At 41.9% G+C, this 26,305-nt stretch overlaps 1 protein-coding gene across 2 annotated transcripts in view; it reads left to right on the top strand.

The window, feature by feature from the left end:
- The window catches only part of ALPK3 (alpha kinase 3), a 162,563-nt gene that overhangs the window by 84,707 nt on the left and 51,551 nt on the right, over positions 1-26,305 (top strand). For both annotated transcript variants that reach the window (XM_040343100.1, XM_040343099.1), the window contains 2 exons: positions 24,035-24,152; positions 24,237-25,683. In XM_040343100.1, coding sequence (XP_040199034.1) covers positions 24,035-24,152; positions 24,237-25,683 — 1,565 coding nt within the window. The remainder of the gene's footprint in view (positions 1-24,034; positions 24,153-24,236; positions 25,684-26,305) is intronic.

Genomic DNA, 26,305 nt, shown 5'->3' with positions numbered 1-26,305 from the left:
GCTGGATACAGTTTATCGCATCAAAGCGCGCTCGATTTGGCATAAAGTCATTTATGCTATGTGAATCCAGCTCTGGGTACATCTGGAATTCGGTCCTGTACACCGGGAAAGGGACCAAATTCATCGATCGATTCAGCAGTTTTGGAATGGCAACCGCTTCGGTTCTTTCTTTGATTGAGCCCTTGCTGAACCAGGGCTACTGTGTCACCACAGACAATTTTTATACGTCCCCAGAACTCTATTAATTCCTTCTTCTGAACAAGACGGACGCATATAGGACCGTTAGGGCTAACCAGCGTGACATGCCGCCAACCTTTGCCAATAAAAATCTTGGGGCAGGAGAAGTAGTTGCCTGGCAGAAAGGAAAAATTATGGCACTGAGGTGGCAGGACAAAAAAGACATGTGCCTTATGAGTACAATTCACAACACCTTGACCGTAATGGTACACACCAAAGGTGGAAAGGATGTGATGAAGCCACAGGTTGTGTTGGAATACAACAACACCATGGGAGGTGTGGACAGAGCTAACCAGGCCATGACCTTTTATCCAGCTGTAGCGCCTGGTTACTTTAGGTACCGGTGCTATTTAAATTTGGAGGGAGATCAGAGTGTAGTTAAACTCTGATTCAAATGGTTATGTGCAAAACAGGGTCGCTGTCTCATCTTGGCTGTGCTGTGGGCTTATTCTGTTGTGCTGGGGTGTTCTTCCCACCCTGTGCAGTAGGTGGCAGCAGTGGAGTCAAGGTTTGGGTGCTTTTCCCCAGCACCCAATCAGGAGGGTTTAGCCTCGCTGTGCATGCTGGGGGAGGATATTTATGGGGCAGACGCCATTGGTTCTGGGTTCTCCTTCGTCCAGTGTGGCACCCACCTTTAGGGTGGCCACATCACGGCACCCCAGCGTTATGGCCTACCGGGGCGTGCGTGCCACGCTGTGTTCCTAGTTCCGGGGCCACATTGGCCTGGAACATTTGAGCAGCAACGAGGACCCAGTGAGCGACTGGGTTCCCACCTTTGAGGATCCCAAGCGGTAGTGCTGTACGGTGGGGAGTCCGTCTGAGGAGCGCCATTGAGAGGCTGGGGGTCCAAAAGGGCCTTGACAAACCACCAGGGATCAAGGTAGCCGGACACTGAAGGATTGATCACCTGTCAGTCGGTACCTGGGCGACAAGTTGAAGGAGACCCAGGCGTAATTCACCTAAGGAGGATCTCCTCCGTAACTACAATCAGAGAGGGCCTGTGGCAGAGGTGTCTCCCTGACGTTCACCAAGGAGGGTCTGTGGCAGAGACTTTTCCTCAAGTTCAAGTTCACTAAGGAGGGTCTGTGGCAGGGAATTTATCCTACAAATGTTCGAGTGATACTCCGGCTGCCAGGTCAGTGAGAGAGGCCTGTCCAGGTACAATAATCCCACTCTGGCAGGAGTGGCGCAGAGAATTGTTACGCTTTGGGAGCAGGACTGTTTCCCTATTATTACGCCTGAATTAGCTATTCTCCTTTCTTCCTTCAACTTTACTTTCCTCACCACAAGTTTTATTGTTTTTACCCGGCTGGGTAATAAAGAGCACAGCAAAGAGCACCTGTTGCGGACATTCCTTTACTTCTACTAAATGCATCATGCACCCCTAGGAATTCGGAAGAGTCACGATGTAAATGTGCCACCCAAAACAACCAGCAGCTCCTCCGGGGGTAGTGCTACACAGCCATGAGGAAGCAACAAAAAAAATTATAAAAAAATCTTCAGGCATCTTCTGGAACAGTGGCTGTGGAATGCCTTCATTCTTCTGAAAAAAGAGTGACAGGCCTATGGTCCATGCGGACTTTGTGTGGAAGGTTGTTGAACTCATCTTTCTAAAGCACCAGACGATAACGGCTGTAAACCGATCTGGACGTCGGGCTGCTGGTGTTGTGAACCCGAAACGACTGACTGGTCGTTACTTTATGGACCACATTTCACCCACTGAAAAGAAGACCGCACCCACAAGGATGTGTGTGGTTTGCTGCTCCAAGCGTGACGACACTGGAAGAAAAATCCGAAAAGAAACCCGTTTCTATTGTCCCGACTGTGACGTTGGACTTTGTGCTGTACCTTGTTTTAAAATTTTCCATACCCGAAACGTGAAGTGAAGCAATATGACTACTTATATTGCACCCTTGTTTGACCAAAAAATTCTGTGTTTTTGATTATATTATTTACTAAAATGTATTGAATAAAAAGTATTGTTATTATTAAATTATTATTTGTTATTATTTATTATATTATAATTTATGATTTTGTGTTTCAAGATGTCTACTAGACTCTGGTTTGGACAGATTTAGGTGAGTTATTCCTAAGAATTACAGGCCTGCAAAACGCCAAATTTCCATGCAAAATAATGGTACCGCTTCCAGCACCTAAAATCTGAAAGAATCATACCGCCAGGGAGGTTAAAGTGGTTGTAAAGGTTCCTTTTTTTAAAATAACAAAGATATCATACTTACCGCCACTGTGCAGTTTGTTTTGCACAGAGTGCCCTGATCGTCCTCTTCTGGGGTCCCACGGCGGCTTTCGCGGCTCCTCCACGCATTAGATAACCCCCTCTGGGAAGCTCTCTCCCAAGGGGGCTACCTTGCGGGCACGCTCCTGCGTCATACACTCGCTGTATATAGACGCAGAGTGTATGACACGGACCCACCCCTGGCGGCCGCATAATTGGATTTGATTGACAGCAGCAGGAGCCAATGGCTGCGCTGCTATCAATCTATCCAATGAAGAGCCGAGAAGCCGTGGAGAGAGCGTTGTGGGATCGCGCCCACGGAAATTCAGGGCTCAGGTAAGTAAAACAGGGGTCTGGGGGGCCTAGGATGCATCAAGGTGAAAAAACACGAAGGTTTACAACCCCTTTAAATTGTATTGCAACTGTACTGTCTCCCTTTATTTTGTAAAGTGCTGTTGGCACTATATAAATCCTGAATATTAAAAATACTAAAATATTATTTTACTTAAATTTTTATCTCTTACACTTTGTCATATTGGATCTCTTCCACGTGGCCTTTTATCTTAGGCCCCTATCACACAGGCATTCCAATCAGTCAGTTTTACAAGCATAACTCATCGGAAGCTCCATGCAGTTCTATGGTGTTGTGTGATTGTTAAGTTCTGTGAGAGACAGAGGACCTTGTGTTTTACCTTGTCAGGTTCACTGGCTTCACTTCCTGTTTCTCTTACTTACAATGCCGACACCTGCACCTGAAGCAGATTGACAAATCAGTTTGGGTTGCCGACATTGCAGGATCCCTCGACAGGTAAGTGTCCTCATATTAAAAATAAGCAGCTACAGTATTAAAATTCCAGACTGGAATTTAATCCTCTTTAACCACTTAAGGACCGGAAGATTTTCTCCCTTAATGACCAGGCCATTTTTTGTGATACGGCACTACGTTGATTTAACTGACAATTACGTGGTCGTGTGGCGCTATACCCAAACAAAATTGACATCTTTTTTCCCCCACAAATAGAGTTTTTTTGGGGGGGTATTGATCACTTTAACGGGAGGGCCCGTGGAACCCAGAAGCTCTTACAAAGTATGAGCCAGGAAATAATGGATTCAGAATATCTTGGACTACCTGAGATGGGGCAGTAATGATTATCCACAATATATTCCAGGATATCGTTAAAGAACTAATTACTGTTTGTTGATTCTGAACTCAACAGGTTAATTGAAAGAGTGACTCATTCAATGTGGGGACACATACTGTTCGGTGTTAATGTCGTCTGTTGTGATGTAAATGAATCTAGGATGGCTCCTTGTGCTAATTGACACTGTATTGTGTGAAGGAGTCCTGTGATAAATGTGCATTGCAAGTTAACAGACAGTTTAAAGGTCATGTGTCTGAAGACATCAGATGTAGTTAATTAGCTCATGTAAATTATGTCAGAGCTGGGCCAGAATGTCTGACTAAAAGATGTGTATTGAGGGGGCTCGTTAGGAACCATTTTATGATGTTGTGGGTGGAGTTGAGTCATTGTTCATTTTGGTTACTGCAGAATCCTAACTGTATATAAGAGCCTGATTTTCTCATTAAAGGGTCTATTCGTGTGGAACCTCAAACAGAGCTGTGTGTCTCATTATTGGGGTTTGTTTGCCTGACTGTGGAGTGTCGGTAGCTGTCTTGGGTTCGGGAATGGAATATCTTAAACGGCGTTAACCCCTGTCCCATTTGGGGTTCTGTTACAATCACCTCTGCGGTTTTTATTTTTGCACTATAAACAAAAAAAGAGCGACTAATTAAAAGAATATATATATTTTTAGCTTTTTGCTATGATAAATAAACACAAAAAAATAAACAAATTTCCTAATTAGTTTATGCCAATATGTATTCTTCTATGTATTTTTGGTAAAATAAATCGCAAAAAGTGTATATTGATTGGTTTGCGCAAAAGTTATATCGCCTACAAAATAGGGTATATATTTGGCTTTTTTTTTTTTTTTTTACTAGTAATGGTGATCAGCGATTTTTTAATGGGACTGCGACATTGCGGCGGACAGATAGGACACTTTTGACACTTTTTTGGGACCACTGACATTTATACAGCGATCAGAGCTAAAAAATAGACACTGATTACTGTATAAATGTCACTGGCAGGGAAGGGGTTAACACTATGGGTGATCTTGGGGGTTAAGTGTTCCCTAGGGAGGTGTTTCTAACTGTGGTGAGTGGAATAGCTGGGAGTAGAGAGAGATTGCTGTTCCTGATCAATAGGAACAGCAGATCACTCTCTACTTCCTTGTCAGAATGGGGATATGTCTGTTTACATTCACAGATCCCTGTTCTGGCTCTCTGAGGAGCAATTGCAGGTGGCTGGCGGACATCGCGACCGCCGGCCACACGCATCAGCTCCAGGGTCGTGCCGCAGGTTTGCACGCCCCCTATAGCCCTTAAAACACCCACCGTACAGCTACAGCGATTCACGCAGGGGAGCCAACCTGCCACCATATAACGCGTTGACTCGTCAGCAAGTAGTTAAAGTGGTAGTAAATACTATTTTGGGAATTTTACCTACAGGTAAGCTCATAATAAAGCCTGCCCATAGGTTAAATGAATATCTGCTAAACGTGCACTGCTTAGGAGATATTCTGGTGAGCAGCAGATGGTGACATCACCATTGTATGTGCTCTGAAGGAACAACATACCTGTACCATTCCTTCAGAGCTCTGTGCTGTGGCCATGACTCCTGCGCGCATGTGCTGGAGTGAGGTCTTTATGGCTTGGCCATTCAAGCGGCCTCAGCCCGCAAACCCGGAAAGAAGACCGGGTGAAGATGAAAGCCTCTGCAGAGGTGACAGCTCGCCGCTGGAGGGATTTGTTTCAAGGTAAGTCTACTGAGCACGTTATGGCTTTACCTTTCAGAGGGGAATTTCTACTACTGCTTTATTAACTTCAGACCAGGCATGGACAAAGTTTTAATACTTTACTTAGAAAGGTGCTAAAATAGACATTTACAGTGCAACAGGCAAAACATGATACTAGCTCACTAAATATGGCTGCAGGCTGGTGTGCTGCCCCGGCATACAGTACCTGCGAAAGTGCATTTCAGTGTCCATAGTCCTTTACAGGCTCTCTCACACAAGTGTAGGTCCTTCAGAGGCATACTCCAGCATTGGTATCTTCAAGGGCCATGTCAAGCAACCTTCTCCTACTCCTACAGATCTCTTCTTCCATATACATCCCTTCTGTAACTCACATTCAGACTGAACCATATTTACTAAGTGTCTCCTATGGGAAAACTGATGGCTCCCTGGATTCTTTTGGAAGCACTCTCTCGAACCGGACCACTGTCCCAATTTATATCGCACAGAGCAAGTGGACCAGACCCAGACAGGAAACCCACAAAAAGGTCAGGAGAGCGGGCAAAACATTAACCCCCAACCCTCCCAGCTGGGACAGCACCTAATGACCACTTCAACCTGCTTACACACTATACCTCCCAATCCAGTGCAGAAATAAGTTCCTCTTGCACCAAAGGTTAGAATTTCAAAGTGCACCCCCTCAACCTGAGATGGATGGAGCTTGCAACTCCACGTGTACAGAGGTTGGTTGGCTTGTGCAGGATAATTATTTGATGGCTGCTGCTCACTGGTCCTAGGGTTACCACTTTTTGGGCAAAGACAACTGAATGGGATTGGGAGAGGTGTTGCAATATGTTTAAACTAGTATAGTTTAGTCATAATAAGCATGTTCAATATTATACAGTATTATATTATATTATATCATATTAACAAAAATGGTTTTTGCCATCTGGGAATTAAAATAGTTTATAACTCATCAAAACTTTAGCCCTGGTTCACATTGATGCTACTTTGAAATCGCGCTACTTCACTTGAAGTAGCGCAATTTCAAAGTAGCAGGGTCAGCGCGATTTCAGGTGCTACTTGATAGACATCTGTGTGGCCTAATACACAGATGTCTATTGAAATTGCACCTTAACCCCCCTGGCGGTATTCCAGAGTCTGGCTTGGGGTAAGATTTCTTTACCAAAAGCGGTATCCCCGAGCCAGACTCGGGCTCGCCTCGCAGCAGCCACAGACAAAGTTATTTACCTTGTCCCTGGATCCTGCGATGCATCCCCGCTGTGTGAGCGACCGGGGTCCTCGCTCGATTCGCACAGTGTCCCTGTGTGCCGCCGATCTCCGTTCCCTGCGATGTTACGACACACAGGGGCGGAGAACGGCGCCAAATTCAAAAAAGTAAATACATTACATACAGTATACTGTAATCTTATAGATTACAGTACTGTATGTAAAAAATACACATCCCCTTTGTCCCTAGTGGTCTGCCCAGTGTTCTGCATGTACTTTTATAAAATAAAAACTGTTCTTTCTGCCTGCAAACTGTAGATTGTCCATAGCAACCAAAAGTGTCCCTTTACGTCAAAAGTGGTTTTAGAGCAGCTAGAAAACAGCGATAATAAATTATAATCACTTGCAGAATTGAGCAATAGCCATTTGTGGGAAAATTTGTCATAAAAAAATAAAAGTAATGACAGCGACAATTCTGCAACTGAGCAAATTTCTGTGTTTTTGATTTGATTACATTATTGAATAATTAATTATAATACAAAATTAATTAGAATTACATTATTATTTGTTATAATTATTTATTATATTATAATTTATGATTTTGTTTTTCAAAATTTATCATACCCGGGATGTCTACTAGACTCTGGTTTGGACAGATTTAAGTGAGTTATTGCTAAGAATTACAGGCCTACAATGTAAAACGCCAAATTTCCATGCAAAATAATGGTACCGCTTTTAGCACCTAAAATCTGAAATAATCATACCGCCAGGGAGGTATAATCAGCAAAAGTAGTGCAGGAACTATTTTTGCAAATCGGTGCAGCACCGCAAAATCTGTGTCGCACTGATTGGAACAGTGCCATTGCCGCCAATAGGCTGCGACTTGTCATGCGTTTTGATCTCTTAATTCGCATAACAAATCGCTCCAATGTGAACCTATGCTTAAATGTATTTTTTTTTAATAAAGGATCTAGAATTGTGTTTATGGTAGAAAGCTTTTTTTTTTTTTCTTTTAAGACTTTCAAGTAGTCTAATGCCGCGTACACACGGTCGTTTTTCGGCATGAAAAAATACGACGTTTTTAAAAACGTCATTTAAAATCATTGTGTGTGGGCTTCACATCGTTTTTCGGTTTCTGAAAAATTTTGTTTTTCGAGTTGTAAAAAATGACGTTTTAAACCCGCGCATGCCCAGAAGCGAGTTATGAGACGGGAGCACTCGTTCTGTTAAAACTACCATTCATAATGGAGTAAGCACATTCATCACGCTGTAACAGACAAAAAAGCACGAATCGTCTTTTACTAACACGGAATCAGCGAAAAGCAGCCCAAAGGCGAATAGAACGTCCCCTTCAGAGTGCCGTCGTACATGTTGTACGTCACCGCGCTTTGTTCATCATTTTTCAAAAACGATGGTGTGTGGGCAACATCGTTTTTAATGATGAAGTTGGAAAAACTTTGTTTTTTGGACATGCTGAAAAAAGTCGTTTTTTTCATAAGGCCTCTTACACGTGATATGAAAATCAGAAGAGAAAATTCAACAGCCGATTTGACTTTTTCGTCAGACAAAAGCTGGATGTGCAGTCTTTAACATTTTTGTCAGATGTGAACTCAACGTCTGATTTTCGGATGGTCAGTGCAGAAATCGCCACACAAAAGTCGAAAGTACAAACACACTTGCTTGCAATCAAGGAATGACTAGGAAAAGTTTGTAATCTAGAATTAACATTCGTGACGCGGCATTTGATTAAATGTTGAAATGCAGCGCACATTCTCATCTTCTTTAATGGGATAATGAAACTGCTTTGCTGGTGATACTGATGTAGTTATGCCAAATGTATTTTAAAAGGCTTTGTTTTGTACGATCTGAAAATCCTGAATCAATGCTCACCAAACTTCTACTAACACAAAATTAGCAGAAGGGGCCCAAAGGGTGGTGCTTGAGAAATTAACTTCCTCTTTATACTCTCATAGTACGTCACTGCGTTCGTGTTTGTCAAACGACAATTTTTTGGATAGTTAGTATGCTAGACAAAATCCTGCACTCGCGCTTTTGACAAAAATAAGACTCTCGGTTGTACAACAGTCAAACTGTGTGTACGAGGCTTAACACTATAGGCTAAGAACATTCTACCAGAAGAGTAAATAATATGAGGAAGACCTCTGCTACGTGTATGGGGAATGTGTATGTGCTTGCCACTGATAATGTAATGAATTAGCTACTGCAGAGGGAACTGCTATACAGAAAATGGTACAATGTTACATAGATAAAACTACATTTTTTATTTTAGGTGATCTGTAAAGGGTTACAATCTGGAAAACCTGTCAAACAATAGAGTTTAGTCTCCTCAATTTGTATTGATAATGTATAGCAGTTCTCGTTCTACAGTAGCTAATTCATTACATCTAAATACTTATTTACAGTATTATGAATATCATCTCAATCTAGTAATCATTATGAGGTATTTTCCTGATTCACTCTGCTCTCGTAAATAAAGAATTTGTTCAAGGAAAAAAAACAAAAAAACGATTGGCATGCATTTTTTCCACCATTCACACAAATCAAATGTACCGTACATGCAGTTTGCCAGAACGAATAACTGCCATTTTTTATAAATACACCCCTTAACCACTTAAGCCCCGGACCAATATGCTGGCTAAAGACCCAAGGGGTTTTTACAGTTCGGGACTGCGTCGCTTTAACAGACAATTGCACGGTCGTGCAAAGTGGCTCCCAAACAAAATTGGCGTCCTTTTTTCCCCACAAATAGAGCTTTCTTTTGGTGGTATTTGATCACCTCTGCGGTTTTTATTGTTTGCGCTATAAACAAAAATAGAGCGACAATTTTAAAAAAAATGCAATATTTTTTACTTTTTGCTGTAATAAATATCCCCCAAAAACATATATAAAAAAAAAAATTTTCCTCAGTTTAGGCCGATACGTATTCTTCTACCTATTTTTGGTAAACAAAAAACGCAATAATCGTTTATCGGTTGGTTTGCGCAAAATTTATAGCGTTTACAAAATAGGGGATAGTTTTTTTGCATTTTTATTTTTTTAATTTTTTTTACTAGTAATGATCAGCGATTTTTTTCGTGACTGCGACATTATGGCGGACACTTCGGACAATTTTGACACATTTTTGGGACCATTGTCATTTTCACAGCAAAAAATGCATTTAAATTGCATTCTTTATTGTGAAAATGACAGTTGCAGTTTGGGAGTTAAACACAGGGGGCGCTGTAACATTTAGGGATCACTGTGTATGTGTTTACTAGTGTAGGGGGGTGTGGCTGTAGGACTGACACCATCGATCGAGTCTTCCCTATAAAAGGGATCACTCGATCGATGCGCCGCCACAGTGAAGCACGGGGAAGCCGTGTTTACACATGGCTCTCCCCGTTCTTCAGCTCCGGGGAGCGATCGCGACGGAGCAGCTAAAAACAAATAGCCGCGCCGTCGTCCCGGATCGCTCCCCGAGCGGACCCGACCTCCGCATGTACCGGGGGGGGTCCCGATCGGACCCCCCACCCACGTCTAACAGAGGACGTACAGGTACGTGGATGTGCCTGTCCGTGCCATTCTGCCGACGTAAATGTACATGAGGAGGTCGGGAACTGGTTAACCACCTGCCGACCAGCTGCCATATAATGTCATTATATGGCGGAAGGTCGGCACGATCCCATGAACCATCGTAACTGTACGTCGGCTCCTTTCAGCGGTATAGCAGGCGCACGCACGTCTGTGCACTGCGGGGGTGCCAATGCGTGTGGCCGGCGGTCTCGATAACCACCAGCCACGCGCAATCGTGGGCACGAGAGCCAGACCAGTTCTGTGAGGAGAGGAAAGACAGATCGTGAGTTCCTACTAGCTAGAAACAACAATCTGTCATCTCCTCTAGTCAGTCCCATCCCACTACAGTTAGAACACACATGAGGGAACACAGTTAACTCCTTGGTCGCCCCCTAGTGTTAACCCCTTCCCTGCCAGTGACATTTACACAGTAATCAGTGCATTTTTATAGCACTGATCGCTGTATAATTGCCAAGGGTCCCAAAAATGTGTCAAAAGTTTTCAATTTCTCTGCCGTAATGTCGCAGTCCCGATAGAAATCGCAGATCACCGCCATTACTAGTTAAGAAAAATAATAATAATAAAAATGCCATAAATCTTTCCCCTATTTTGTAGACCCTATAACGTTAGCCTAAACAAATCAGCCTAAACTGAGGAAAAAAATTGCTTTAAAAAAAAAAAAATGGGGATATTTATTATGGCAAAAAGTACAAAATATTGTGTTTTTTTTTTCAAAATTGTCAGTCTTTTTTTATTTATAGAGCAAAAAAAAGAAGCAGAGATGATCACATACCATCAAAGGAAAACTCTATTTGTGGGAAAAAAGGATGGTTGCAAAAAATCGCCTGGTCATTGAGTAGCCAAATTTTCCGGGGCTTAAGTGGTTAATTTACAGTGCAGAGGTCTCCCTCTTAATATTTCCTTTTTTGGTCAAATGTTCTTATGCCACGTACACAGGACCGTTTTTAATGTCCTAGAAAAACAATGTTTTTCTCGACGTGATTCTTGTCAAGCCTGCCTTGCATACACACGATTGTGAAAAAATGCATGGTGACGTACAACACGTACAACGGCACTATAAAGGGGAAGTTCCATTCAGATGGCGCCACCGTTTGGGCTGCTTTTGCTGATTTCGTGTTAGTAAAAGTTTGGTGAGAGACGATTTGCGCTTTTCAGTCTTCATGCTTTTCAGTCTGTTACAGCGTGACGAATGTGCTATCTCCATTACAAACGCTAGTTTTACCAGAACAAGTGCTCCCGTCTCATAACTTGCTTCTGGGCATGAAAATGTTTTCCCCGTCGTTAAAGCCTACACACAACCGCTTTTCACGACAAAAAATTTTAATGCCCATTTTTCACGACGTAAAAAATGCTCTGTAGCCTACACATGGTCGTTTTTAATGACCAATTAAAAAAATTGCATTTTTCTCGTCATGAAAAATCGTCGTGTGTACGCGGCTTTAGCATATAATGTTAGACTATTTACTCTATGTTTCTAAGTCAGTTTTCTCTTAGAATTGTTATTTAGGTAATGCTACATTCGCTCCGCTAAGGCAACAAGTAGAACCTGACATTTGACACATAACACACATTATGGCTATTATTTATGACTTTTGCATGAATGCTGCGACATTCACATTGAAATTTGTATAAGTGGACCCCAAAGTCTTAATAAGGGGCTAAATGTTAACAGTTGACACATAACACTAATTCACACATACTAGACATTCATAAATTAAGACTAGGACACTGACAACCCAGTACTGCTGATCACACTAAGAGAGTGCTATCACTTTGACAACTGGTCCACTGTGCTCTGTTTCTCAGGGCTGCTGTCACTCTGACACTGGAGCCCCAGTGATTACATTGAATGAGCTGCTTTTTAGTGTAATCTGCAGACCTGAGCTGTCAGTTTTACAGCTTGGCCTTGCACTGGGCAAGAGATGACCAGCTGATGTAGGGTTGAACATGGTAGCCAATCAGCTTCTAACTTGTTCAACTAAGCTTTGAAAAAAAACCTGGAAGCTAATTGGTTTCTATGCAGAGCTGCACCAGATTTTACACTCCAGTTTAGTAAATCAACCCCGTGGTGATAGCAGAGCCTTCCAACCTGGCTGCACCTCTTTCCCGGCACAGCACCTGAGGTTTCTTCGGTCCAGCTTTGTTTCCTCTCATAAACACATTGGAAAATCTTTCCCATGACTTCTCTGATACATTACCTCATCTCCAAGGCATTTGTACCTTGTGAAGCCTTGATTTCATAATGCTGTCCTGGCACAAGACAGCCTGTATATTATTTCTATCTTGTATTTCCTTTCCTCTGCATGATTGTGATACTTATCACAACACTTTTTGCCTTATACAATTCCTATTCACTACTCTGGGAAAAGGGGAAGTACTACTGATCAAAAAATGCTTGTCTTTTTCCCCCATACTGCATCTATGAAAACGTCATTCTGCGGCTTTAAATAGGTAGAGAATGCCATTTTGCTATGTAAAGTATTTATATATAAAATAGCTCAAAATATGTGAAGAAATAATAATCCCATGCTGCCCCTTTAAAACTAGCATCTAACACAGCAAACAGACAGTAGCTAGAAAATATAGTGTAGCGCTAAATGGTAAAAGTACGGAGACAGATGAGTGTCCCAATGCTCAGTCTAAACAAGGCCCGCGGGCCGAATCCGGCCCCCCAGGCAGTTTCATGTGGCCCTCGCACCTCTCCAGCAGCTGCAGGAGAGCTCCAGCCCTCCTCTGGTCCTCCTCCATACCACTACTATATGCTTTCAAGCAATGCATCCAGCTTCTTCCCAGCAGCAGCATAAGGAAAGAGACATGCACTGTGATGTAAGGGAGAGTGGGGGTTTCAAACTTCTGATGGTGGGGTGGCTCTTGACATCTAATGTAAGGGGAGGGGACGCTCTGGACATCTAATCTTACAGATACAACTGGCCCTTTTGAGGACAATCATAATGCTGATGCGGCTCAGTTGAATAGTGCTCTAATACAAATGTAAATATGATATCATCATAAAATGAAAATAGATGAAAATAAACTAGGGCTGTTACTGATCAAAATGTTTCTGTTCGATTCATCGTTTTTTTTTAAATCGATTAATCGACTAATTTCGATTAATTATAACGCACTCACAGATCCAACTACTTTTAGCTGATCTCCTTGCAGGCTGATTCCCAGTGCAGCTACCGACCACTGGAAAAATGGATAGCAGGATACAAAAAACACACAAAGGCAGCACTCGATGGGAATAGCATTAAAACTTTTATAGTCTTCAAGTAGGTAACAAAATAAATATTGCACTGGAGATAAAATCGATGTAGCTACATAAACTGTAAAAATGGTGCGATTAATATCAAACGGTAGCAAAAGCAGTCATAAAAACATGTAGCCAAGTATGATACTGGTATAAAAATGTGTACAACGATACCACTGCTGAATCCAGATGAGGAGAGGTTAACATCAGTCCGTCGGCATGTAGATGTCCCATGAAGGGAACTATCACAACTCCCAGTGGATGGTTGTAGAATCCCAGGTTGACAGAGGGAAGTGATAGAGGGAAGTGATAGAGGGAAGTGTAACAGCCCTTGCGTGTGGCAGATAGTAAGGTCCCGCCGGGATGCAGATATGAAGGCACAGCAAAGGAGCCCTTCAGATGGACACGGCAAGCCCCGCCGGTGTCCGTGATGTTACTGGATCTCAAACGGAACTCCCTGAAGGCCCAGAAGCCGGCAGAGAGGTGAGTACCAATCAAAATAATTTTAATCGATCAAAAAGATTTTTGAATGTTGAAAGTAGGGTTGTCCCGATACCGATACTAGTATCGGTATCGGGATCGATACTGAGCTTTTGCTCCCGATGCCTGACCCGATACTTTATTTTTTTTCCTCTGAGTGTGGGCGGAGAGGGGGCGGGGAGCAGTCGGAGAGGAGCGGTCGGAGAGGAGACCGAGAGGAGCCTGAGGGGGCAGAGAGGAAGGCGGACAGGAGGCGGAGAGGAGGCGGACAGCAGAGCAGTCCTCGGGTATGTAAAACATACCACTGGAGGTGGAGGAGAGCTGCTGCCACTGCCGCCCATTGTAGTTGTTCGGCGCTCGGGGAACATAACAGCTTTCATTTGAAGAGCTGTGTGTTCCCCGCCGCGCCTCATCATATATAGCCCCTCCCCCTTGTCAGGGCACGTTGATAGACAGATCACCCGTCCCAGGATTGGACGGGTGATCTGTCTATCAAAGTACTCGGACAAGTGGGAGGGGCTATATATGACGACGCGCGGCGGGGAACACACAGCTATTGAAATGAAAGCTGTTATGTTCCCTGAGCGCCGAACAACTACACGGCGGGGGGGGAGACCTACACAAGAATTTTGGGGGAGAGACGCAAGGCTGCATTTTGGGGAGAGACTCAAGGCTGCATTTTGGGGAGAGACGCAAGGCTGCATTTTGGGGAGAGACTCAAGGCTGCATTTTGGGGGAGAGACGCAAGGCTGCATTTTGGGGGAGAGACGCAAGGCTGCATTTTGGGGGAGAAACGCAAGGCTGCATTTTGGGGGAGAAATGCAAGGCTGCATTTTGGGGAGAGACGCAAGGCTGCATTTTGGGGGAGAGATGCAAGGCTGCATTCTGGGAAGAGACGTAAGGCTGCATTTTGGGGAGAGACTCAAGGCTGCATTTTGGGGGAGAAACGCAAGGCTGCATTTTGGGGAGAGACGCAAGGCTGCATTTTGGGGGAGAAACGCAAGGCTGCATTTTGGGGAGAAACGCAAGGCTGCATTTTGGGGAGAGACACAAGGCTGCATTTTGGGGGAGTGACGCAAGGCTGCATTTTGGGGGAGTGACGCAAGGCTGCATTTTGGGGAGAGACGCAAGGCTGCATTTTGGGGGAGAGACGCAAGGCTGCATTTTGGGGGAGAGACGCAAGGCTGCATTTTGGGGAGAGACGCAAGGCTGCATTTTGGGGAGAGACGCAAGGCTGCATTTTGAAGAGTGACGCAAGGCTGCATTTTAAAAAAAGGATCGGTATTCGGTATCATGAAAAAATGTATCAGTACTTGTACTCGGTCCTAAAAAAGTGGTATCGGGACAACCCTTGTTGACAGTAAAGGGAACCACCACCAAATGGTTTGAACTCAAGAGAACGTATGTTCTATGAGTCAAACAAACTTGTGTTGACAGGCAACAAACTGGGTGAAGTCCTTGGTAGCTAGACTGAATCCTCAAACTATCAATGGGATAACGATTTCCATGTAAAGTGATTTCATAGTGGATGATAATTAGATTTTCCCATACAATGGCATGGATATTTAAAAGGAAAATTAAAAAAAGGCCACATAGCGTAATTCCGTATAATATTGAAATGATTTTAATGAAGCTATGAAACTTACATTAAGAAGGTCAAACAGCACTTTGGTGTATGGCGGCAGTGGATTCCTTCCCGAGGCATTTTATCTCCTTAGACATCGTCTAAATGTAAGTTTTATAGCTTCATTAAAATCATTTCAATTGCCCACTATCGTGGGTGGCCGACAACGATCGCCTCCGATGGCTCTTAAAGGGAACAACATACCCATACGTTGTTTTGCGCAACCGTGACAATCTGCCGATGTATATCAGTGTGAGCCGGATAGCAAGTGGTTAAAGAATCAACAATTGCAAAGTATTAACACATTGTTCACAGCAGGCTTCTGTGTGGTGTTCTCCAGTAGAGAATAGTTAGCCTTGATACAGAATTATTAGACTGGCTACCTATTGAGGTGTATTTTTAGGAGTAGATGCAAATGTGTATGATAATTTTATAAAGCGAATGATAATGAATAAAGTAAAACTGTGCTCACTTTGTATATGCATGCGATGTGCTGGAGAAAAACGTATTTTTTATTTTTATTAAGTTTACAAAAAGAACATATACTATGGGGCTGATTTACTAAAACTGCAGAGTGAAAAATCTAGTGCAGTTGTGTATGGTTGTCAATCAGCTTTTACCTTAAGCTTGTTCAATTAAGCTTTAATTAAAAAAAAATGGAAGCTGATTGTTTCTATGCAAAGCTGATTTAGATTTTGCACACTCCAGTTTTAGTAAACTTTTGACTGAATAAGGTTTTTTGAAATCTCAAACACACAAGAACAGGCTATTATATTATATAAGAGAAAAAATTAAAAACAGTGCCAAAGATAATAGAGGGGAACAAAGGTACAAGGATTCAATAAAACAACAGACCGCAGCCGCTGTTAAATCCAATTAGGGGGTCTTAATTAGACCATCAGATGATGAGACAGTAGATCCACATAAGTAGGTGCTTTAATTATAAGACATTGCAATGGAGAAAGACAACACAGATCTCGGCATATAAGCGAGTAAAAGTGAAAGTGTTTCTGAGCTTACAACTACGGGATATACAATTTATACGTATGAATATTCATAAGATATGGGTGTGTATCAAGTGTATTCTAGGCGTGATAAAGGTGTGATCGTATAGTTTAGTCCAATCAAAGTCCATTTCTTCTTTATAGTAGGGGAACAGTTAAATGGGTGGTAACATCACGTGACTGGCAGAAAAACCTTTTCCAGGAGTCTCTGGTCAGTTCAAACTGGTTTAGTAGAAAGTCTATTTTCAACAGGCCTTATCAGCATCCTGTCTGATTTCCAAGGACAAAACGAAGAAGCTGTGAACATCTGTGAAAAAGCAAACAAGGGTGCATTATCAATCCTTAAATTGAACGTCTATATTTATATATCTATGGGCCAAATTCCCCAAAACGTAGCCTAACTTAAATTTCAGCAGTTAAGTTACACTGACTTAAAATTTCTACCTAAGTGCCTGATCCACAAAGCACTTACCTAGAAATTACACGCCGTGTAACTTAAGTGCCTCCGTCGCAAGGCGGTCCTCCTCTCCGGGGGGCGTTTAAAATTTAAATGAGGCGCCCTCCCGCGCCGGCCGTACAGCGCATGCGTGTGACGTAATTTTCCCGACGTGCAGCGCGCGAACGTAATTTACGCCGGGCTTTGTGGATTGCGACGGGACACTAAAGTAGCGACGGGTGAAAAAAAATATACGCGCCGGGAAAACAAATAATTATAAAAAAAAATGACAGCGTCGCTGGGCATGCATTCCTGAGAGGGAGAACTCCATGCCAATTTTCAAAGAAAAAACCGGCATGGGTCCCCCCCCCCCCAGGAGCATACCAGGCCCTTAGGTCTGGTATGGGTTGTAAGGAGACCCAGTGCGCCCCCCTGCCCCAGAGCACCCAACCCCCCCATGTTGAGGGCATGCGGCCTGGCACGGCTCAGGAGGGGGGGGGGGCGCTCGCTCGTCCCCACTCCCTTTCCTGGCCGGCCGGGTAGCGTGCTTTGGATACGGGTCTGGTATGGATTGTAGGGGGACCCCCTACGTCGATTTTTCGGCGTAGGGGGGGTCTCCTTACAACCCATACCAGACCTAAGGGCCTGGTATGCTCCTGGGGGGGGGAACCCATGCCGGTTTTGATTTTACAAATTGCCGTGGAGTTCTCCCTCGGGAATGCATACCAAATGCCGTCGCTTGAATGGGCTTTTACAAGGTGTGACTAATTTTCCACATTGTAAAACCAGCCCTAGTTTTGCGCAAGCAAATCGGAACTTACGCAGAAATCACAATGCTGAAAAGCGTTGTGGATCTGCTTAAGTCCTCATTTGCATACTCAAAGCGGCATTTCAATGAGAAATGCCCCCAGCGGCGGATGCGGTACTGCATCCTAAGATCTGACCGTGTAAGTGTCTTACACATGTCAGATTTTCTGCCTAACTTTGGAAAAAGCCTTTTGAGGATCGTTTCCAAAGTTAGGCACAGACTGAACAGCAGTTCCGCCTGCGTATCTCTTTTGGGAATTTGGCCCAAAATCTATATCGACATTATCAGACCCATACATTTTACTCACTGCCCTGAATTGTGGAACACCCCAAAAAAAATTGAAAAAGAAGAAAAAAAGGCAGCGCTGGTCTACAGTACCTATTAACACCCCCTTAAAATTGATGTGGTGCAATAGATGACCATAAACACAAACCTAAATGAATCCTAAATACAGTGCAAAAAATACAATACAGTGCAAATAAAGTGCAAAACAAATACAATAAATCCATTATGATGAAACACCTAAGTCAGGGCAACACACCAACCAGGTTTGTACTTTCAGCATGCTTTTATTCCCTAGCGTCGGGTCTGACACTTATGAAATGTGAGTGGATTTTTTACTATTGTTTTAATAAAGTCTTTTAAAACGCTATCACACCATTGGAGCCTCCTTCTTCCATTCTATATACATGTGGGTCACAGTTGCGGGATCTGGAGAGGACAGCTTGCAGCTTAACAGCATTGTGCATAAAATTGCTTAAAGGCGAAGTCGCTGGTTTATAACTTTACCAGCCATTTATTTTGGTGAGTTTATTTAGTATGACTGGTAGGAGTCACACTGGGTAGCAAGTTTACACATTTGATTGACATCTAAGAAGTCACTGAGATTCACTATTGTTTTACATTAATTAACTTTTATTATCACCTATATTTTTTGGGATCACTATTATCACTTTTTTTTTTATGGACTATATTTTTTATGTTTTTTTAATAATATTGGATTCATTGTATTTGTTACATACTGTCATTAATGTTGAGCACTTTTGCACTTTATTTGCACTGTATTGTATTTTTTGCACTGTATTTAGGATTGATTAAGTTTTGTGTTGATGGTCATCTATTGCACCACAGCAATAGACATAAATTTTAAGGGGGTATTAATAGGGATTGTAGACCAGCGCTGTCTTTATTTCTTCTTTTTCATATTATATTATATAAGACTTCTCTCTTTCTCTTATGTCATAGCTCCAGCACAGTTAATCTCTGCTACACATCACCTCTAAAGTACTGCCAATGGGGCAGATTCAGAAAGCAATTACGCCTGCGTATCCATAGATACGCAGCGTAATTGCTAAGTAGCGCCAGCGTATCTACTTTCTGTATTCAGAAAGCTAGATACGCCGACTGTAGCCTAAGATACGACTGGCATAATTCTCTTATGCCGTTGTATCTTAGGGTGCATTCTGACGTGTAGAGTATGCAAATTGCATACTTACGCCGATTCACAAACGTACGCGCAGCCGGCGCTCGTTTTTTACGTAGTTTGCGTACGTCGTTTTCGCCGTAAGGCTGCTCCTGCTATTAGGAGGCGCAGCCAATGGTAAGTATGGACGTCGTTCCCGCGTCGCGATTTTCAAATTTTGCGTCGTTTGCGTAACTCGTTCGTGAATGGCGCTGGACGCCATTTACGTTCACGTCGAAGCCAGTGACGTCCTTGCGACGTCATTTACCGCAATGCACGTCGGGAAATTTTCCCGACGGAGCATGCGCAGTACGTTCGGCGCGGGAACGTGCCTAATTTAAATGATCCACGCCCCCTACGGGATCATTTAAATTACGCGCGCTTACGCCGGCCCCTTTTACGATACGCCGCCGCAAATTACGGAGCAAATGCTTCGTGAATGCAGCGTAGCTTCAGTAATTTATGGAGGCGTAGCGTAAAAACGATACGCTGCGTCACCTCATCAGTTTGCGCCCCTACCTGAATCTGGGCCCATGAGTTTATTTATTTCCAACAAAACAGTTAATCTCTCTTTTACATCAGCACGGATGGGGACAGGTGATGGGTATCTATACTCTAACTGTTCTGTATGTGAAAATACAAAACCTCTTTATACACACAACTTGTTTATAATGTCATGAAAACCAGAAACTCATTCCTCCAAAATATGTTTATTTTATGCTTGCTTGAAGCATAACTGCACACCATACAATGAAAGTTTTTTTTCTTACGCTATGTTTTTTAACCGATAAAAGTGTCAAATCTATCATTTCACAACATATTGTATATGTTAATATGCAAATGATGCTGTAAAGAAATATTAGATAATGTATATGTTAATAAACCCTTCTGCTCTCCATATTGTCCTTTGCCATTTCTAAGGACCGTATGTTCGTTTTTATCCATCCGTTGATAGATGAAAAAACGGACATCAATGCATTTCAATGGAAAAACAGATGTAAACTGATGATCATTCATTTACATCAATTTACATCCGCTTACGTCAACATCCGTTTTCTGGAATGGATCAAAGTCCTATTTTTCTTCCATTAAAAACGGATGGGACGAAAAATGGATGTAAACAGACAAACATGTGGTTTCATGTTTTTGCATGAAACAATGACTCCGGGACTCAAGTAGTTAAAGACTCTAGCTGGCAGATGTTAAAAACTGATGAAAAACGGATAAAAAATTGGATGTAAATTTCATAGTTACATAGTTAGTCAGGTTAAAAAAAGACATCTAGTTCAACCATAAAAAAAATGATAAAATATATATAAAAAAAAGTGACTGAACTGATGAAATGTGTGAAAGGGGCCTAAACCTCTAAAATGTATTTATCACTCGGCACCTAACAATGTCTAAAGCTGCGTACACACGACCATTTTTATTGTCCTAGAAAAAACGTTTTTTTTACGTGATTCTTGTCAAGCCTGCCTTGCATACACACTATCGTGAACAAAAAATGCTTGGCAAAGCGCAGTGACGTACAACACGTACAACGGCACTATAAAGGGGAAGCTCCATTCAGATGGTGCCACCCTTTGGGCTGCTTTTGCTGATTTTGTGTTAGTAAAAGTTTGGTGAGAGACGATTTGCGCTTTTCAGTCTTCGTGCTTTTCAGTCTGTTACAGTGTGACAAATGTGCTATCTCCATTACAAATACTAGTTTTACCAGAACGAGTGCTCCCGTCTCATAACTTGCTTCTGAGCATTCGTGTTTTTTTCACGTTGTTAAAACCTACGCACAACCGTTTTTCACGACGTGAAAAATGCCGCAAAAATTTAAAGCATGCTCTAAATTTATAATGCCCATTTTTCATGTCGAGAAAAATGCTCTGGAGCCTACACACGGTCGTTTTTAATGACCATTTAAAAAATTTTTTTTTTTCACTTCATGAAAAACGGTCGTGTGTACGTGGCATAAGACATGACATCATGATCTCATAAACAGTATGGATGTTCAGTAAACCTTCAGAGAGATTGCTTCAGTTATGCTGGAAAAGTGTGAACAGTGCAGAAGAGAAACTTTTCAATATCCAGCAGCTTCAGGTAAACTAGAAAACCCATATAGGGCCTACGTAGAAGGGCTTTGGATTTGTCAATGGCATCAGTAAGACTCCATGTACACGGGACGTTTTTACAACTGCTCCTGAACGATTTAACTTGACAGATAGAAACCCACATTTAAAACGGCCGTTTAGCCACCAATACATGCTGCGTTTAGCCGCTTTTGCGTCTAGAAGCATTTGGAAAAAAAAAAATTTTTTGTTAAAATTAAAAACATCTATAAACGAAACGCTGCTAAAGTTGGGTAGCTGCGATTGGCGCTTCAACTGCCTCTAAACACATCTTCTGAACACATTTTTTTGGGTTCAAGAAAAAGCCTCTAAGCACAACTGCTTAGAAACGACAATAAACAAAACAGTGTACATGGACTGATAAGATAACATAGATGAAAGTTCAGGAGCAGTTGAAAAAAATGCCCAACTGCTCCTAAATGCCCCTTTACCAGCAGCAGTGTATATGAGGCCTTATTTAGACATCAGTTTGAGATGCTTCTGACATCATTCCGAATACATTGACCGATGCCTTTGCTTTTCAGTTAACCTAATTTACACCTTCATTTGACCTGCTTTAAGTGGGTTTTGCATTTCTATAGATTTGTATGGAAATGCAACATTCATTTGAAGCAAACATATTGTAAGCCAATCAACACAGGCACTAAAGTGTGCTGTCCTGTTTGCTGATTGAAACATGTATATCGCTTCGTCAAAGAAAGTGTGCTCCAAGTGAAAAGACAATTCTCCATCCTCCCCTAAAGGTTAAATGCTTACCTCTAGAAATAGACTCTCACCACAAAGGTCAATTTATCATGTTGGCAATGACCAGGACCCAGAGAACATCTGCAAATCTGCTCCAGTTATGTAATCAGAAGAAACACAAGTTTCAAAACCACATTACTTGATAAAATTGACCACAAAGGATATCTATCTCTCAAGCTCAAAAGGAAAAGAAGCAAACCATAGTGCTCATCACTAAAAAGAACACTTCATGAAAACTATCAAAATGCACTCACATTTAATTTAAAACCAAACTGGCACTTCTGAATGGCTTCAGCCACTATCAGATTCAATGCTGTCCAGGAGGTGTATAAAAAAACACTACTGTGCTAAGACAGGGATCCCTCCAGTCCTCATGCAGTCAGCTCAGTCGAGGATAGCTGTGGCTCCATCCTACATATTCCATAATGACCAATGTCCTCAGGATAAAAGGGAAACAGGGATAGGAGCACTAGCATCTTTAAAAATTAACAGTATTCCGTGTAAAAAGCATAACTACTATTTCAGTGGTGATAATATGATTACATGACTCTAAAGGCCTGTACACACGATCGGTTCGTCTGATGAAAACAGACCGATGGACCGTTTTCATCGGACAAACCGATCGTGTGTGGGCCCCATCGTTTTTTTATCCGTTTTTTTATCCATTGGTGAAAAAAAATAGAACCTGTTTTAAATTTTTCTTATGTTTAAAAAAACCGATAGAAAAAACGATCGTCTGTTGGGAAATCCATCGGTCAAAAATCCACACATGCTCAGAATCAAGTCGACGCATGCTCAGAAGCATTGAACTTCATTTTTCTCAGTACGTCGTAGTGTTTTACGTCACCGAGTTGGACACGATCGAAATTCTAACCGATGGTGTGTAGGCAAGACTGATGAAAGTCAGCTTCATCGGATATCCGATTAAAAAATCCATCGGAATAGATTCCATCAGTTATTCGATCGTGTGTACAGGGCTTGAGACAGGCCATGGATGATGCAATTTACTTTCCTGCAACAAAAGAAAATCACTTGATTCCCCCATCGATGCTAAATCCCTCCTGCAGAGCTATTGTGTTCTCCCAGTTGGGGGGAACGGGAAACTGTGCCTGTCTGGAGAACACAATGATTTTTGCTAACAGCTATAGCCACTATCAATAATCACAAATCTGATAAGCTGGTTGTCTATCTATCGACATGGGTGCAATCAGCCTGCCCATAGATGGTTTGAATCTTGGCTGATGGCTTAAGTTTAGGCCATAAGTTTAGGCCATTAGCTGGTCACACTAAAGATGCAGAAGTTGTTGGATGTATGTGTGATGATATAGAGCAGGGATATGCAATTAGCGGCCCTTCAGCTGTTGCAGAACTACAAGTCCCATGAGGCATAGGAAGACTCTGACAGCCACAAGCATGACACCCAGAGGCAGAGGCATGGTGGGACTTGCAGTTTTGAAACAGCTGGAGGTTCACTAATTGCATATCCCTGATATAGAGAAATGGAACAGCATGGCACATGTGTAATTGTTCTGCAAGCACCATTTTGTCTGATCACCGCCTCATTATCAGTAATATTATTGAATGTGTTAGTATTAGTAGAAACAACATAACATCTTTCTTGGCAGATTAAAGCAGTGATATTCAGCTAAACCATTGTTTGATGGAGAAGGGGAACAAAACATGGTTCAGATTGTTGCTATTATTCATTTTTGTACACAGCTGTGATGTGTTCAGCTTGACAAAAATGTGGTGGTAATGACAAAGACAGAGGGAAAGATTGGTCATTTTCATTAGTGTGTTGAAGTAAGTAAGCTTGCACTGGGTAGCATTTAATGTATAAAAGTTTCACTGCTTAAACTTAATTAATTTAACTGCTGTAAATTAATAATGTAATTTTAGAACTGCTTTATTTTAAAAAAATGCATATGACAACATTTTACATTCATCTTTCTATAGGATACCCGGAACCAGAGGTTACGTGGTACAAAGATGATGAAGAAATGGACAGATATTGTGGATTGCCAAAATATGAAATAATCCGCAATGGAAAGAAACATACCTTACAAATTTACAAGTGAGTCTTTAATGCAGTTTTATTGGCCTAAATGTATGCTCCATTTATTGCTTAGTTCTAATCAAAGGGAAATCTATGTTTTAGGTGCAGTGAAGAAGATGCAGCAATTTATCAAGCATCAGCAAGAAATAACAAAGGCATTGTTTCCTGTTCTGGAGTACTGGAAGTTGGAACAATGTCTGAATACAAAATCCATCAAAGATGGTTTGCAAAACTCAAGAGAAAAGCAGAAGCCAAAATGCGCGAGATTGAGCAAAGTAGGAGGATAGTTAAGGAGAACTTTGAGGAGGGTGAAAGACTTCGGGCTTTGAGTCCTGAAAGGATTCAGAGAAAACGGAGGTTCTCATCTGAAAAAGAAGATGCCTTAGCTTCATCAGAAGATAAAGAGGAATTAATTAAGGTTCATATTCCTGATCCAAACTCAAGGCTACAAGAGGAATTTTCAAAGACAGCCGAGCAACCACAAAATGTAGTCAATGGGTTTGCTGAAATTGACTCTAAACCAAAAGAAGAGGTAACCACCAATGGATATACTCTACCTGAAAATATTGAAGAAAACGGTAAAGGATTCCTTGCTTATGTCTATGAAACGGTAGAGGTTCTAACAAAAAAACAAGCATCAAAAGAGTCCTATGCAAAAAAGAAGAAAAAGGAAGAAGAACCCCCTTTACCTATATCAGACTCCAAAAAAGAAGTGATACAAGGAAGTCCAAAGAAAGTAGAGAGTATAAGTCCTGCTCCAAGAAGGTCTCGATTTGGTAAAGATACTTCTAAATCTTCGGTTGAAGAAAAAATGGAGGTGGAAATATCTCCTGTGACAACAAATAAAAGGTTTGCACTTTCCACTGCCCCTAATAAAACTGAAAAATCTGTAGTAGTAAAACATACCATGAAAGTAAAAGATGGTGTTGTGCCCCATAGCAGAGCAGAAGAATCCTCTATTCCAAAACCAGTTAATGTGCAAACTTCGGGAGATATCAAGTTTTCCTTAAAGGAAATGTATTTTGATGATTTACCACAATCTACAAAAGAAGAAAAGAGTCCACCAGCACTCTTAAGAGACCAGAAAATAAAGGGAGACATGCAAGCTCCCAGTGTAACTCATTCAAAACCATCAACTGAAGGACAAATCAAAGAAACACCAAAAGTTGCCCCAAGACGTTCAAAAGAACAAAGAGAATTGTCTGTTGGACGCAAAACTTCACCAATAACAAGTAGAAAATCTGAAGCTCAAGTCTCAAATCAAAGTCAGACACCATTAGCGGTTAAGCCAAAATCTGAACTGCTAAAGCTTGCTGTTGCAGAAAAAAACACTGATTCTTCTGTCTCAGTCCCTGTAAGTCATATCACTGAGCAAAAAGAAAAAGAAGTAAAATCAACAGGCCAGGTTCTTCCAGTAAAGGGACCCGATAAGGTATCCTCTGATGTAAAACCAGCACATGGTAGCAAGAATAAATGTACGAATATTGAAAAACCACACACGGATCAACCGTTAGAGAACATCAATATATCCTCACTTGATCCCATAGAAGTAAGTTTATTATCTTGTTTACTTGTTTCATACAAAAAAAATTCCATCCTGCCTAAGATGCTTTGGAACATACCTAAGTATAGCCAAGATGCTCATATGTCTGGAAAGAGAATTATAGCTGATGTCTTTACTATGTTCCTGACAGCACTGTTCAAAGCCACTTGTTCCTCTTTTGTGCAAAATAACTTATGGTTCAGTTCAGCTGTCACGTAAGATTTGGAAATATTCTCATCACATGGTACACTGATGTAACTGTGATGTAAAATAGATTACTCTTCACATGCAATTGTTTGCAAATATTACATAATTTTCATGATTAATCGTGATGTTGTACAAGTGAAATAATAAGAAACTAAGGGCAGTGACGAGGTCAGGTGCAAGGCTTTACCACTTAGGGCACAGAGCACGGTCAGAGTCCTGATTGGACAAAGTGATGATGACTTTCTCCAATCACGGCGCATTGCTCATAGACCCACCCCACACTATAAAAGGTTCATTCTCATAGGAAGCTTTTGCATTGTTTTGGAGTGGAGATAAATTGATCAAGGCTTAGTTTGCTACTAGCGAGTTAGTGTGTTCACTTATTGTGACTGAGTGTGGAGTGTTAGTGTAGGGTGGAGTG

The sequence above is a fragment of the Rana temporaria genome, chromosome 3 (assembly GCF_905171775.1).
Source record: "Rana temporaria chromosome 3, aRanTem1.1, whole genome shotgun sequence".
In the NCBI taxonomy this organism is placed as follows: domain Eukaryota; kingdom Metazoa; phylum Chordata; class Amphibia; order Anura; family Ranidae; genus Rana; species Rana temporaria.
Note: the sequence above shows the minus strand (reverse complement) of the source record. Positions and strands in the feature narration are given on the sequence as shown.